Source organism: Bufo bufo, chromosome 6 (genome assembly GCF_905171765.1).
Source record: "Bufo bufo chromosome 6, aBufBuf1.1, whole genome shotgun sequence".
Lineage (NCBI taxonomy): Eukaryota > Metazoa > Chordata > Amphibia > Anura > Bufonidae > Bufo > Bufo bufo.
This window is the reverse complement of record NC_053394.1, coordinates 215,787,018-215,802,845: the sequence shown is the minus strand read 5'-3', so window position 1 is coordinate 215,802,845 and position 15,828 is coordinate 215,787,018. Positions and strand designations below refer to the sequence as shown.

Below are 15,828 nucleotides of genomic sequence, written 5' to 3'. Positions count from 1 at the left end.
AATACTGTTAACCCTTACATTAACGCCCTTCCTTTTAACCAGCTGGATTGGCCAGGGTTATACTGTAACAAAGTATGACATCCATTCGCTCTGCGCGGCTTCAACAAGGGTAACTGCACGGTCTGCAGAACTTGGGCAGGTCCAATTCAGCAGAGCTCACCAGCAGACTGGTGCATACAAATGCTTCTGCCGGCAGAGCCCTCCTAATGACTCATTCACAGTATGTATTGAACTCCAGTCTCCGATTTGTAAACATGAGCATACGTAAAGATGGCAGGTCAACGGCAAAATTACACAAAAACCCTTTTTCCTTCCTTATTTTCCAGACATCATTTGAAGCCATAAATCACCACAGAGACAGGTGACCTCAAAGGCTCCTTGGGTCAGTTCATGTGGAAACCCTGAAGCGAGATATTAACCTTCCTTAGTCCATGTAAGGAGGAGGAACAGAGATGTGCTTCTGTTGTGCAAGTGGACTAAGTAAATTACGCTAACCCTAAGAAAACCGAAAGTAAATACTAGCCTATTAGAACAGCCAAGGAAATATTCAAAGCAAAGCTTATTCTTCTACATTTGCAACAAACCAAAGAAGATTTGACAGTCTAAAGTCAAAACACCCTTTATATTAGATTAAAATGGCACGCAGCTTCAGTAATGTGCATTCAAGACAACAGGCTAGATGTGTGAACTGCAGCCCGTCTGCATTAGTCAGAGAGGTCATTATAGCAAGGAGTTAAGACACCAAAGCCGCTCTGGCAGGTAACCGCCATAGTAAAGTGTTGCTAAGCGACAATGTGCAAATAATGTACGCTGCAAGGTCTTGGCTTGTGTAGATCAGAGCACTCAGCAGAAGATCTCCTGTCAGAAACGTAAATATTAATTGCTTGCTTCCTACCAGCTGACTTGGGAGTGAACTTGTCTCTGTTGGCCGCACATACAGCAAGGAGTCTGTATCCAAGATCCAGGTCAAAGCCTTGCTGCGCTGCTACTCTACTAACCACCTATAGGAAGGAGGAAAACATTAGGGTTATTCACTTTAGAAAAAAAGACGACTGAGGGGAGATCTAATAACTATGTATAAATATATCAGGGGTCAGTACAGAGATCTATCCCATCATCTATTTATCCCCCAGGACTGTGACGAGGGGACATCCTCTGCGTCTGGAGGAAAGAAGGTTTGTACACAAACATAGAATATTATTACAGTAAATAGCTTCTAGAATTCTGAGAATGGTCGTGATCCACGGAATTATTCCGTGGGATTTCCAGTCTTGTGCTTCCGCACCACAAAAAAATGTAAACGTTTTTTTTTCTATTTTTGTGGTGCGGGAATGTATCTTGTGGATCGTGGACCCATTCAAGTGAATGGGTCCGCATCCGCAAATGTCGTGCACTCGGTCGGTACCTGTGCATTGCGGACCTGCTATTTGTGATTCACAGCACGGGCATAGGGAACACAGGCTTGTGCATGAGCCCTTATAAACTAACTTTACTATGTTACTACTTTACCTACTTGCCCCACATGTAATAAAATAAATAAAAGGACATATGCTTACCACTTAGGTCCCCCCCTGTTTCTAGTGCTGATATTACAGTCCTGCCTCTCCCAGTTTCTGTTGCTGCAATGGTGATGTAGCTCTACACGACATGTGACTGCTGTAGCAAATCATTAGCCTAAGCCAATGCTATATACAGCAAAGGCCAGTGAATGCCGGCAGTGGTCACGTGCTGTATACAGCTACATCAACACTGCAGATGGAGCTACAGTGCTGGAAATAGTAAGGGATTAAGGAGAAGGGAAGCATTCTTTTATTATAGCGGGAGTTTTGTTATAACTCAATCCCTTTAAACCTCACCACGTGGTAAGACTCTTTCAACATTTAGGGTCAAATGAAAGCTACTGAAAGACCTAATCTTCATTCAGATTTAGGGCCTCCTCCTTTAGAGGCAAACTTTCTAGGGAAGAATGCTACATAATATAGCATTCAAACGCAACATGGCACATTTAATACATTTTAGGTGGATGTCTAATAACTACTCCTTCTACTTCTGAATCACAAGTAAAACCCGTAGAGTGGACAGCACAGCATTCACAGGCAACACAATTTCCCCCCGTTGAGCAGCGTATTTTCAACATAGGCTGAAAGCCAGAACAGTGAAGTAACAATTTCCACGAGTAAGCCAGAGACTGAGAACTTGAAGAGAGAGGTGAAAAAGTTAGAGCATACCGTTAAACAACCCATGAGGCTCTGTTCAAAGGGTCTTTGAAAAGCTCGAGGATCTCCACACCAGTCCAAGAGCTCTGTAGCTGCATTGTGGAAATTTGCTGGGTTCTGTAAGTGCTGAAACAGACAGAAACATAGACAGTTGTCTGACGACCATACCAAGTGAACGTTAACTAGAAACTCTAGGCAATAAATGGCTCTGCTTTATATGAGCAAATCATCATAGTTTCCAATTCACTAAGACAAACACAACAAAAACCCATTTCACACTGTTCGACATATCCCCATCAAATGTGTATTTAAATGAAGGCTTGGCATTAAGATAATAAATGTACCTAACACCATTCTTCAAAAAAGAGGGATACTAGTATGAAGTTTTTACTTGGTCAATTGAAGACAGCCTACCCTAGCATCCTGTAAATGTAGATGAAACTGATGGAGCATTGCTCTAACGAATCATTGACTCAAGCTTGACTCCTGCGGGGAAGCTCTTGTTATAGCAATACCTGATCCCAGGGAGCTTATCCTGCACTTGCCTGCAATGTGCTGGTGAAAACCTCCCTGAGATACAATAATAGCTGAAATTATAGTGGTGCGAAAAGACTATACAGACATATACAAAACCATGGAAACTGATGAATGGTTCAGTGAACACCTAACTGGATAACAGATGGCATTAGTCTGTGTTAGTAAGTGTGGAGATGATAGGTAAAGTACAAAGTAAGAGTAAAGTAGGGAAAATAGAAAAAGGAAGAAGAAAAAAAAAGAGTTGAACAAAAGGACAATAGTCACATGTAAATAGAATATAGAAGAAGTTTTAACATGACAACAGAGTTATGCTGTTGATTCGAACATTCAACAGTAACCTCTTCCTAGAGCACATATACAGTACAAGACTTTACAATGCTCCGAGGTACTTGTAGTTGTCCAACTTCATAAATATGCACCTTCCACATGTTGATCAAGGGCAGATTTCTTTTAAACATTGTAAGATTGAAGGAACTGAAGTAAACTCATAACGCCTGGCATGAACTGCGCTTATAAGTGGCAGGAACAAACTAGGTGGTGATAAAGGATGTGTGGATGTGTCCTGATGTCTGTAGCTTGGCTAAGGAAATCTGTAAATGTGACCCTGCCTACACAGTCAAACATTCCAGAGAAAGAATGTCTGTCCTTCGCAGCCTGCCCTTTTCCTAGATAACTAGGAAGCCCATAACCTATTAGATCAGTGACCATGTATTAACATCTAGGAGACATAATGTACATAACATACATGTGGAATTTCACATGCTGGCTGTTTTTAGATGCTTAAATGTATTTTATTATTTCAAAATCTAAATAAAGGATTGTTAGCTGCAAGAATATATTATTTGCAAAGTAAACATTTTAATATGGTCTAAGAATTTCCAAAATTGTCTTCAAAGTAAGAATACCACTATGTAGATTAAGTGCCCGTCAACTGAACCATACGATTCTTGTTCTCAAATCTTGAAAAACTGTAATACCAGTGGTCCACATCTGTCAGTATCACTTCTGGTGGTCACCCCAGATGTGTTGCTATTTTGTGTTCTTACCTCCCATGTGGAACCTCTGCCTGTTAACCATAATGACCCTGTTGCTGCCTGCTTTGACCTCTGCCTGATTACCATAGTTGATTCCTCTACCACCTGCCCTGACCTACTGCTTGGCTGTAGACATGAAGCTTAACAACAAATAGGGTAAGATTTATCACAGACTTTTTTACACCAGTCTTTGATTACCCCCTGCACTGGCCGTAGGGTGCGCCTAGGTTATGGCGAGATGGCAGGCCACGTCATATTTTAGGCACATCCTGTGCTCCACACTGATGGAGGCTCTGAGTTGCAGTAGATTTCAGTTGTCATTTAGGCTAGAAAAATGTGGTATACTGACAGAAAACCCATCCTAGAGGTGTGACAGGACAGATTGTGCGCTGCTCGAGATCAGCAAGGGAGCCAGAATTTTACACTAGCAATACAGGTCTCCGACAGGCTGTATTAGCAGAAAACCTTCTGCCAGGGCATATCTGGATGTTAATGTAATGCCCATGTAACCCATTGACTATAATGGTGGGGATCCAGGCCGCTACCTGGTGATTTGGCCACACAAAAACGGTTGTGTGCAGCAGTTTTTGTCTGGCTGGAATCCTGGCATGTTTGCCAGGTAGTGGCTGTAAACCATTATAGTCCAAGGAGGTCAGCAGGCATTGTGGTAAGATCTTGCTATGCCAGATCCAGAGAGAGCCGCAGGCTGTTCTATGCTGGGAGAGCCTGCCGGAGACATAACACAGATGTGAAAGAAGACTAATACTGTACATCGTTCCTGTTCAGGCTGACTAGATGCAAACCTGAGCAAGCTCATTCTACCCAGCATGCTCAGGTTTACAATGGCTGCCACAGCAGCAGCTTATTGTAGAAGACGACAAAATCAGTTGCTGATTCTGCAGTCCGCTGTCTAGTCCAGCAAGATCCTGTCAGGGTGACCAAGCATAGCCTACGTACTCAGGTTGGGTTTGGCAGCTAGTCAGTCTAAGATGATGTAAAGCAGGCATGGCCAACCTGCGGCTCTCCAGCTGTTGTAAAACTACAACTCTCCCACCATGCCTAGCTGCAGGGCTGATAGCGGTAGTCAGTCTGAGCAATGCTGGGAGTTGTAGTTGTCCAACAGCTGGAGAGCCTCAGGTTGGCGATGCCTGATGTAAAAGCATTAGGCCTCTACATTGCAGGGGCTCCAGCAGCACACTATGTCCTATCTAGATTTAAGAACATGTTTCTTCAGGACGACAGCCATTTTCATTTACCACAGTGATTAAACCTCCCAAACAAGCATTCTCTTGCTAATTAAAGAAATCTATGAATTTATTTATAACTAGAAAAGCTACAATTTCTGGGGAAATTGTGTCCTTGCCTCCAGCAGTAAGTCTACAACTGGAGTGGGTGGAGTAACTGGGGTGGAGTGGCTTGAGTAAACTGTTGTGTGGTTGGAGTGGCTGGAGTAACTGTGGAAAGGTTGGACTGGGCAGAGTAACTTTATGGGAGTGGGCAGAGTAACTGTGTGAAGTGTTTGGAGTGAGTAAAGATAGTAAACATTACACTAACCAATTGATTGATCAAATTAAAAAAAGTGCATATGGCAAGCTTGATAGAGTGAGACATGCATTTCAACTTTTAATTATTTATATAGCACATTTAATTGCAATGTTGTTGCCCAAAATGCTTCACAGTTACATTAAAACATACATTTATAAAAACATTAGCAGCCGGATTTGTGTAGGTGGGCTTGAAAATGAGGGAGTGGTGGCAAGTTTAGAAATCATGTCCTGATTTTTCAGCTCATACTCTAGCATTTGTCACTCTGCTGGCTGCTCACACACCCTGGGTTCCTCCTATGGCAACTCACTCTACAGCAGGGCAGAGAAGAGCGGTAAAAAAACTAACTGCTCCAACTTGCTCATCTTCACTGGCGGCTGCCATCTTCAAACGGTTGTAGTTTAAAAAAAAATTATAAATCATACAGCGAAGAGCTATATTTTGATGCATAGTATGTCTCTGAAATATTAAAAATGAAGGCACAGTCGCAGTTTAGAAATTGCCCTTCAAATTTGAGGTTGGATAGAGTGGAGTTCAATGAATGTCAAAGGGCGGCGTGAGTTGCAAACAAATGGTCATATTGTGAAAACTATCAGGACTATGCTTAGCCGTGGACATTTTTAGTGGCAGCAGGGATAGCTGGACATTTTAATACAAGATTTTGTGTAGGTTGGGCTTGAAAATGAGGGAGTGGTGGCAGTTTAGAAATCATGTAGTGATTTTTTCAGCTCCCACTCTAGTTTTGAACATTCCGCATTCATTCCTATGGGACCAATTTCGCCACAAAAAACGCTGATATTTCGTGAACCATTCAGCGAAACGTTCCACAAAGAAATAGCACACCAATTGGGAACAATCCGCACGTTTCGGTATATTACTGTCTATGTAGTGTAAAAACTGTGGGAGGAGTTAGGGTGGTAAATTTGGGCTATAATAATAATATATACAGTGCTGCCCATAATTATTCATACCCCTGGCAAATGTTGACAAAATTACTTTTATTCACACCAGCAAGTAATTTTTTGACAGGAATTGACATATGTGTTTCCCAAAAGATAATAAGACTATGTACAAGAGGCATTATGTGGAAAAAAAAGATTTCTCAGCTTTTATTTACATTTGAGCAAAAAGTGTCCAGTCCAAAAATTATTTCATACCCTTCTCAATAATCAATAGAAAAGTTTTTATTGGCTATTACAGCAATCAAACGCTTCCTATAATTGCAGACCAGCTTTTTGCATGTCTCCACGGGTATTTTTGCCCATTCATCTTTAGCAATGAGCTCCAAATCTTTCAGGTTGAGGGTCTTCTTGCCATCACCCTGATCTTTAGGTCCTCCACAGATTCTCAATTGGATTCAAGTCTGGACTCTGGCTGGGCCGACTCCAAAACGTTAATGTTGTCTGCTAACCATTTCTTCACCACTTTTGCTGTGTGTTTGGGTCATTGTCATGCTGAAATGTCACTGGTGCCCAAGGCCAAGTTTCTCTGCAGACTGCTGATGTTGTCGTTGAGAATCCTCATGTATTGCTCTTTTTTCATGGTGCCGTTTACTGCGATTAGGTTCCCTGGTCCATTGGCTGAAAAACACCCCCAAAGCATTAGGTTCCCACCACCATGTTTGACAGTGGGGATAGTGTTCTTTGGGTTGAAGGCTTCTCCTTTTATACGCCAAATGAAGGAAACATCATTGTGACCAAACAATTACATTTTTGTTTCATCTGACCATAACACAGAAGACCAGAAGTAGTCTTCTTTGTCCAGATGAGCTTTTGCAAAGGCCAAGCAAGCTTTTGTGTGCCTATCTGGAGAAGTGGCGTCCTCCTTTGGTCTGCATCCGTGGAACCCAGCAGTGTGCAGTGTCTGTTGGATTCTTGGATTCTTTTTCACCTCTCTAACTATCCTCCTGGCCAGCACAGGTGTCACTTTTGGCTTCCGACCACGTCCTCTGAATTTTCCACAGTGCGGAACATCTTGTATTTTTTTTATAATACTTTGCACTGTAAGCCACTGGAACTTGAAAACATTTAGAAATGGCCTTGTAGCCCTTTCCTGACTTGTGAGCAGCCAAAATGCAGGTCCTCACTGAGCTCCTTTGTCTTAGCCATGACTGTCCACAAACCAACTGCAGAGAGCTGCTGTTTTTCACCTGTTGAGTTTGATTAAAACAGCTGTTCCCAATTAATCAGGGTAATTAGGATGCTTTGAAACAGGCTTGGACTATTTGGAATGGTATAGAACTTTTGATTTTACCACAGGCTGACAATTGTGACAGGATGGATTGGATTTAAATCAACTGATTTAAAGGGGTATTCCCATCTTAATGATCACTGTTAAATCTGTTAATGATTTAACAGTGATCATTTTTCTAAATATATTTAATTAACTAATTCCCACCCCTTAGAAGAAAAATAAACATATACTTACCTTGCGCAGGACGACTTCTTCTCTTCTCCCGGCCGGCCGCGGCGCAGTCCCAAAAGCGCACGCCGAGGCCGCGCATACGCTATGGTGACTTCTTCCTGGCAAGTATACTATACTGGCCAGGAAGAAGTCACCCGGGCGCATGCGCGGCGGCGTGCGCGTTCAGTCCAGCGCGCGGCCCGGCCGGGAGAAGACGTCAATCAAAATCGAGCTCGCCCTCTGCCGAAACCAGGAAGTGGACAGCGTGCTGGGAGCAGGCAAGTATAAAACGGCTTAGTGAGAATACCCCCTTTAAATCATAGTTTTCTACATAAAGACTAATTCTTGCTGGTATAACTTATAATATGCAAGTAGATGAAGATTTTTAGAATAACAACTTTTCATATTAGTTTGATTAGGTTGATTCTGTATTCATAGTTTGTAGAAGTTAGGATTAAGGTCTTTTTCTCAACTCTGTTCATGTTATAACATTTTTGCTGTGAAGAAGAGGCATGTGATCTCTGCTGAGTCAAATTCAGTTTGAGAACTGCAAAAGTAAACCAAGCATCTGTGATAATATCTTGTAGGCAGAGAAACTGCCCAATCTTACAAAAAAAACTCTGGAAAAGCATGACATTGTGAATGGATTAATGGAATTTATTTACCCAAATTTATTTTACATATACAGCCTTATTCTACATAATTAAAAAAACATCTTTATTTCATGATGGAATAACCTTTGGATGGTAATATATTTTCCTCAAAAAGCATTTTATATTAAAAAAAAATCCAATTTAAATTAAAAAAAAATCAGATTTAAATAAAAAAATTAAAAATGATTTTTTTTTCTTAAAAAAAATCATAGATTTTTATCCACCCTGGTTTGTGAATGGTATGAATAATTTTGGACTGGACACTTTTTGCTCAAATGTAAATAAAAGCTGAGACATGTTTTTTTTCCACAATAATGCCTCTTGTACATCGTCTTATTATCTTTTGGGAGACACCTATGTCATTTCCCGGCAAAATATTACTTGCTGGTTGAATAAAAGTAACTAAGTCAAAATTTGCCTGGGCAGCACTGTATGTGAGATAACAGTAAGTGGTCTTGCCATGCAAGAACACTTAATGATTTGGATTTTCTTTTTCTTTTCTCCGAGAACCCATTTATGGTGGTATGTGTGTCATCACTAATAGTCATCTATAGATTAGCACCCATAAAGCAGGCTCTCTCACCCTATGGTATGCTGGACAATCAAGTTTATCATTACAGCGCCATGAGCCATAGCACACTACAGTGCGGCTCCAACTGTCTTGCCATACACATCTAAAACAAGCTCCTGAAAAAGCGTGATAATGTGTAGATCACGTGGAAACGCGTAGAGCTGCTGTAAATGAACTAGGACACAGCTCTCTAGGCAGGACTGCACTAGATGCAAACTTATTAGTCAGCCTGAGAGTATGCATATGACGTATGGATGAGCCAAAATATACTGGCTGTTGCTGTGTGTATGGAGCTAAAATATACTAGCTCTGAGTGACTGTATGCCAATATTGGCTGTGGACAAAGAGTTGCGACGTTAGGTCCTGATCATAGGCCATATATATATCTAAACTCTATATCTAGTGGTCTCAAATCCAATTACACTTCTATTTTGATAGAGGTAGTGAGACTTAGTGTATTGAGATTTATATACCAGTGGGTATTTACCCGGAATTGTCCTCAGATACAGTCCACAAGTTCACGGGTATACACACACTCTGCATCCGTTCACACTGATACTGGTGTCCGTTTCCTGACTTGCACACCCTAGCAATTCTAGTTAGCTAGTCAGGTCTTAGCCTGGTCTTTCTAAACATACAGAGGTGTTATTCATTCTCCCCCTCTGTATGTTATGTGAAGACTAGTTGCCTGATGGTCACAGACCGTGACATATGGGTTTTCCCTACCCCAATTTTAAACAGACTCTAATAAAGGTTTTGTTTTTTATTTTTAAACGTTCATCAGGCTGTTATCTTTGAAATATTATAGGAACGTCTACCGATTTAATTCTCCCAAGTGTGTATTTCACGGACAATCAAGTTTAGCAAACTTCACCTACCTGCTTTATGCACTGCAAACGGTCGTTAGTCTGCTGTATGTGCCTATCCATAGAGTTTTCATTATGGCTACGTCTGCTCAGCTTCTACCTGAAAGCCATGAAAGTTCTTCAAACCTACAAGAGAAAGAAAGTGTTTAAAGTCTTATTCGACAGCTAACATAGCCATGACACAATTCCACAGTATGCTTGGATTACTACTTCTTTTGGGCTTTTCTTTTATTTCAATAAGGTCCAAAACCAGTCAGAAGAAAAACTATCATATAATAACAAACTATATATAACAAATATTACAACAAAGACTAATTAGCTTTAAGGGTCATAGAGTTTTAAGAAAGTGTTTGATATATCATAGAGGCATATCAAAGTTTTAATAGGTGGGAGTCTGAGTGTGCTGAGACCTTCACCAGATCAAAACTTTTAATAAGGGGCTCTATGACATTTAAAAAGTTTTCTATAAACTCAGTGACCCTTTCACTTAAAAGGAATGCATCATCAGAAAATTACCTATTGTTAAGTCACATTTTACGTAAAACATTTTTTAAGCTGTGATGTCACCTATTGTGAATGGTGGATTGTGTGTTATCTACATAGAGCTGTTACATGTCATTGTAATTCTGCTGCATGATTACTGAAAAGTTACCTGTACAGAACAGGAAATCATAGTCTATTATAAGGCCTAGTGGTCAATGGTGAAAACTGCAGGATTCTATCCATTTAAAAAAATATATATATAGATGGGGACATTGAAAAAAAAAATTATTATTATTTTTTTAATAACATGATTTAAACAATAGGTCATTCCATTTATATATCAATCTAATTATTATAACATAGTACAGTTTCAAAAAAAATAAAACTTTTGGCAGATGGTGAAATCAGCATTGACCATTATACCAGTCATCTTGATACATTGGTGATTGAGCACAGTGAAAAATCATTGTCAGTAAAGGATAGGATTGAACAATTAAGACAAGTGATGGACAATCTGACTACTGTTTTCACACACTGTATCATTATGGAAATTATCCCTATCAATCTCTATTAAATGCTCTCCAATCCCTCTTTTTCATGTTCTAGAGCACAGAATACTAATTATTAACAGGGGGGTGCAGACATATTTTAAAAAAAAGAAGTCTTTTTAAAAGAATCTGTCATCTCCAAAACACCAACCAAACTAGAGTAAGCAGTGTATATAGTGTAAGTGGTGCCGAGTTCGGTAATGTAATTTTGCATTCTGACACTGTGTTCCAACAGACCAGCTAGAAAATGCATTGAGAGACTCCTAAGTTCTCTCCATTAAGGGCATGAGCATGGGAGTCCTCTCAATGCATTTTACTGCTGGTTTGTTGGAGCAGTGTTCCTCCAGTCCTCAGGACCCACCTGCTGGTCATGTTTTCAGGATTTCCTTAGTATTGAGTAGGTGATATACGTTAATAATATAGTGCAGTGAATAATATAATTAGTGCATCAATGCATCGGGAGTTTCCAAGGGTATTCATTCTGTGGGATTCTCAAATCATGACCGGCAGGTGGGCCCTGAAGACTGGAGTTAAGGAACACAGTGTTTGAGAACCTCGTGGAAATCCAAATGAATATGACGATAAAAATTACATTAACAGACTGCGACACTTACACTATACAGTCGTGGCCAAAAGTTTTGAGAATTACATAAATATTGGAAATTGGAAAAGTTGCTGCTTAAGTTTTTATAATAGCAATTTGCATATACTCCAGAATGTTATGAAGAATGATCAGATGAATTGCATAGTCCTTCTTTGCCATGAAAATTAACTTAATCCCAAAAAAACCTTTCCACTGCATTTCATTGCTGTCATTAATGGACCTGCTGAGATCATTTCAGTAATCGTCTTGTTAACTCAGGTGAGAATGTTGACGAGCACAAGGCTGGAGATTATTATGTCAGGCTGATTGGGTTAAAATGGCAGACTTGACATGTTAAAAGGAGGGTGATGCTTGAAATCATTGTTCTTCCATTGTTAACCATGGTGACCTGCAAAGAAACGCGTGCAGCCATCATTGCGTTGCATAAAAATGGCTTCACAGGCAAGGATATTGTGGCTACTAAGATGGCACCTCAATCAACAATTTATAGGATCATCAAGAACTTCAAGGAAAGAGGTTCAATTCTTGTTAAGAAGGCTTCAGGGCGTCCAAGAAAGTCCAGCAAGCGCCAGGATCGTCTCCTAAAGAGGATTCAGCTGCGGGATAGGAGTGCAGAGCTTGCTCAGGAATGGCAGCAGGCAGGTGTGAGTGCATCTGCACGCACAGTGAGGCAAAGACTTTTGAAAGATGGACTGGTGTCAAGAAGGGCAGCAAAGAAGCCACTTCTCTCCAAAAAAAACATCAGGGACAGATTGATCTTCTGCAGAAAGTATGGTGAATGGACTGCTGAGGACTGGGGCAAAGTCATATTCTCTGATGAAGCCTCTTTCCGATTGTTTGGGCCATCTGGAAAAAGGCTTGTCCGGAGAAGAAAAGGTGAGCGCTACCATCAGTCCTGTGTCATGCCAACAGTAAAGCATCCTGAGACCATTCATGTGTGGGGTTGCTTCTCATCCAAGGGAGTGGGCTCACTCACAATTTTGCCCAAAAACACAGCCATGAATAAAGAATGGTACCAAAACACCCTCCAACAGCAACTTCTTCCAACAATCCAACAACAGTTTGGTGAAGAACAATGCATTTTCCAGCATGATGGAGCACCGTGCCATAAGGCAAAAGTGATAAATAAGTGGCTCGGGGACCAAAACGTTGACATTTTGGGTCCATGGCCTGGAAACTCCCCAGATCTTAATCCCATTGAGAACTTGAGGTCAATCCTCAAGAGGCGGGTGGACAAACAAAAACCCACTAATTCTGACAAACTCCAAGAAGTGATTATGAAAGAATGGGTTGCTCTCAGTCATGAATTGGCCCAGAAGTTGATTGAGAGCATGCCCAGTCGAATTGCAGAGGTCCTGAAAAAGTAGGGCCAACACTGCAAATACTGACTCTTTGCATAAATGTCATGTAATTGTCGATAAAAGCCTTTGAAATGTATGAAGTGCGTGTAATTATATTTCACTACATCACAGAAACAACTGAAACAAAGATCTAAAAGTAGTTTAGCAGCAAACTTTGTGAAAACTAATATTTGTGTCATTCTCAAAACTTTTGGCCACGACTGTACACTGCATAATCTAGTTTGGGGGTGTTTTGTTCTGACAGATTCCCTCAGGATAGGTCATCACTAGGTGATCGGCGGGACTCAGACCCCCATTACCCCCGTCAATCAACTGTTCTGAGTAGCTCCATCGTCAGAAGTTGACACTGGAGCTAAAGAGCACTGTCAACATTGTAGTCAACAGCGCTCGACACTGCAGCACTTCCTCTCATTGAAATGAATGGAATTAGCTGTCCACTACAACGTTGACGGTGCTGTGTAGTTCCGGCGTTAACTTCTGGCTGAACAACCTGTTTACATATTTTTTTTTTTTAAATACAATGTATTCCCATTGTTAGCAGGACTGAATACACTACACAAGATCTCATGTGTCAGGTAAAGAAGACATGAAAGCTGCTGTCACAGTAAGCTATCCCAGTGTACAGTGTCAGCCTGTTCCATGCCCTCATAAGGCCCCTTTCATACGGGCGTTGCGGATTGGGGCCGGATGCGTTCAGGGTGCGTTCAGTGAAACTCGCACCACTTTGCAAGTAAGTTCAGTCAGTTTTGTCTGCGATTACATTCAGTTGTTCCGTTTTTTCCGCGCGGGTGCAATGCGTTTTGATGCGTTTTTCACGCGCGTGATAAAAAAACTGAAGGTTTACAAACAACATCTCTTAGCAACCATCAGTGAAAAACGCAGAATATAGAACATGCTGCGATTTTCACGCAACGCAGAACTGATGCGTGAAAAAAAAAAACGTTCATGTACACAGACTTATTGAAATGAATAGGTCAGGATTCAGTGCGGGTGCTATGTGTTCACGTCACGCATTGCACCCGCGCGGAAATCTCGCCCGTGTGAAAGGGGCCTAAGACAGTTCCTGACTCCTGGGGACTAAATCTGTTCCCTCCCTGGAATAAATCCTGTTCAAAAGGGGGACGGTGGATGATATATCTTCCAACAATTTAAAATGCTATTATTCTTGACATTTCGGCATGGTGTAAATAATGTGTCATCATTGTTTAACATGAGCGAGCCTTTAGACCTCACACTTGCAGGATATGATGTGCTTCCACAAGCTGAATTCATTACTACACTACAATAAGCTATAAAAACATATTTCGTTAATTTGGCAAGTGAACTACTTCCAAGCATGAAGTAGCAGATCACTATAATCCGCTCTTAGGTGGGAAATACATGAGACTCCTGCCTCGGTCGCAAGCTATTTCACCTGACCACCATCCATACACAAGTTGTAAATGGGCTGAGAGAAGTAAGCCACTGCCAGGCATCTCTGGTGGTGACTTATCTCCCCAGGAATAAATGGATTGGGCATGTCCAAATCCATCCAATCTAAGGATTGTGAGGCCCTTACATACACTAGATGGTCAATCTGACTCACCGTCAGGTTTGGCTGATAAACATCAAATGTTTATGAGCAGCTTTATATGAGCCTGTGGTATGGTGTCATTAAAGGGTTATTCCCATTTCAGACACTAGGATATGCCCCCAATATCTGATAGGTGCAGGTCCCACCTCTGGGACCCTTCACCTATGCATAGAACGGAGCCCACAAAGTCCTGGAGGGGGCCCCACGCATGCGTGGCCACCCCCTCCTCTTATTCCTATGAGAGTGCCGAAAACAGCCGAGTGCTGGCTCTGCTATTTCCGTCATCCCCATAGACGTAAATGGAGCGGTGGCCGCACTTGCATGGTGTGCCTTCCATTCATTTCAATGCGAATTTTGAAAATAGCTTAGCATGTTGCTCGGCTATTTTCGGCGCTCCCATATGAATGAATGTAGGGCAGGGACTTTGCGAGCTTCATTTTGAGCATAGGTGCAGGTCCCAGAGGTGGGCCCTGCACCTATGAGACATTGTCTGAGATGCGCCGCACCTATGAGACTAATGTCTGAGATGCAAATAATGCTTTAAAGGGAATGTGTCCTCAGAAAAGGACCTTTTGTTTAGGTCATGTTTTTATATCAAACATATTTTAAAGGGAGACTGTCACCACTTTTGGACATTATAGACCGCTTACATAGCGCTCTGGCATAACATGCGCAACCTCCTTGCAGCTGGGTTCGCGCCATTGGCCGGAGCATGCGCAGTAGCTACAGCGATGCCATGCCCACAGTGGGCATCGCAATGCGCATGCTCCGGCCAAGCGAGGCAGAGCATAGGCACGGGATTTTGTTGGGAGAGGAGGACGTTGCAAAAGAAGAGAAGGGCGGGCAGAGGCTGGGGCGGGGATATTAACAAAAGAGGATGAACAGCCTGGGCTCCAAAGACGTTAACGCTGCACTTGGGCTCTTGCGAGCCCTCATTTACATATAAATAAAAGACTGTTTTTGCCGCAGGTGAACCGCAGAATAACGCAACAAAGGTACCATTTGATTCATCTAAAGTTATCCCAGAATGCTATGTAAGCGGTCTATAATGTCCACATGTGGTGACAGACTCCCTTTAAAAGGGTTTTCCGAGATTTTGTTTTTAACTGATGACCTATCCTCTGGATAGGTCATCAGTATCTGATCAGTGGGGTCCGACACCTGAGACCCCCACTGATCAGCCATTTTGAGAGGGCAGCAGAGCTCCTGTATATGTATAGCGGCTGTGCTTGGTATTGCTGCTCATCACTGACCACAAAGCATAATAATAGGTGCAACTTCTTGGTCTGTACAGATCACTTTACTGCAGTTATCTGCTTATCACTACAGGCAGGATTAGAAATGACAGTTATTAACCCTGTGTATAGATAACACAAGATCCACCATTCAAAATAAGCGACTTTCAAAGCTTATCTACTTCCTTTCTGATCTCTG

At 41.6% G+C, this 15,828-nt stretch overlaps 1 protein-coding gene across 8 annotated transcripts in view; it reads right to left on the bottom strand.

The window, feature by feature from the left end:
• ZMIZ1 (zinc finger MIZ-type containing 1) overlaps nucleotides 1-15,828 on the bottom strand; it is a 356,469-nt gene that overhangs the window by 73,351 nt on the left and 267,290 nt on the right. For all 8 annotated transcript variants that reach the window (XM_040438858.1, XM_040438865.1, XM_040438864.1 and 5 more), the window contains 3 exons: nucleotides 9,838-9,951; nucleotides 2,229-2,342; nucleotides 896-1,001 (listed from right to left, as the gene is read on the bottom strand). In XM_040438858.1, the coding sequence (XP_040294792.1) occupies nucleotides 896-1,001; nucleotides 2,229-2,342; nucleotides 9,838-9,888 (271 nt within the window). In that variant the 5' untranslated portion in view covers nucleotides 9,889-9,951. The remainder of the gene's footprint in view (nucleotides 1-895; nucleotides 1,002-2,228; nucleotides 2,343-9,837; nucleotides 9,952-15,828) is intronic.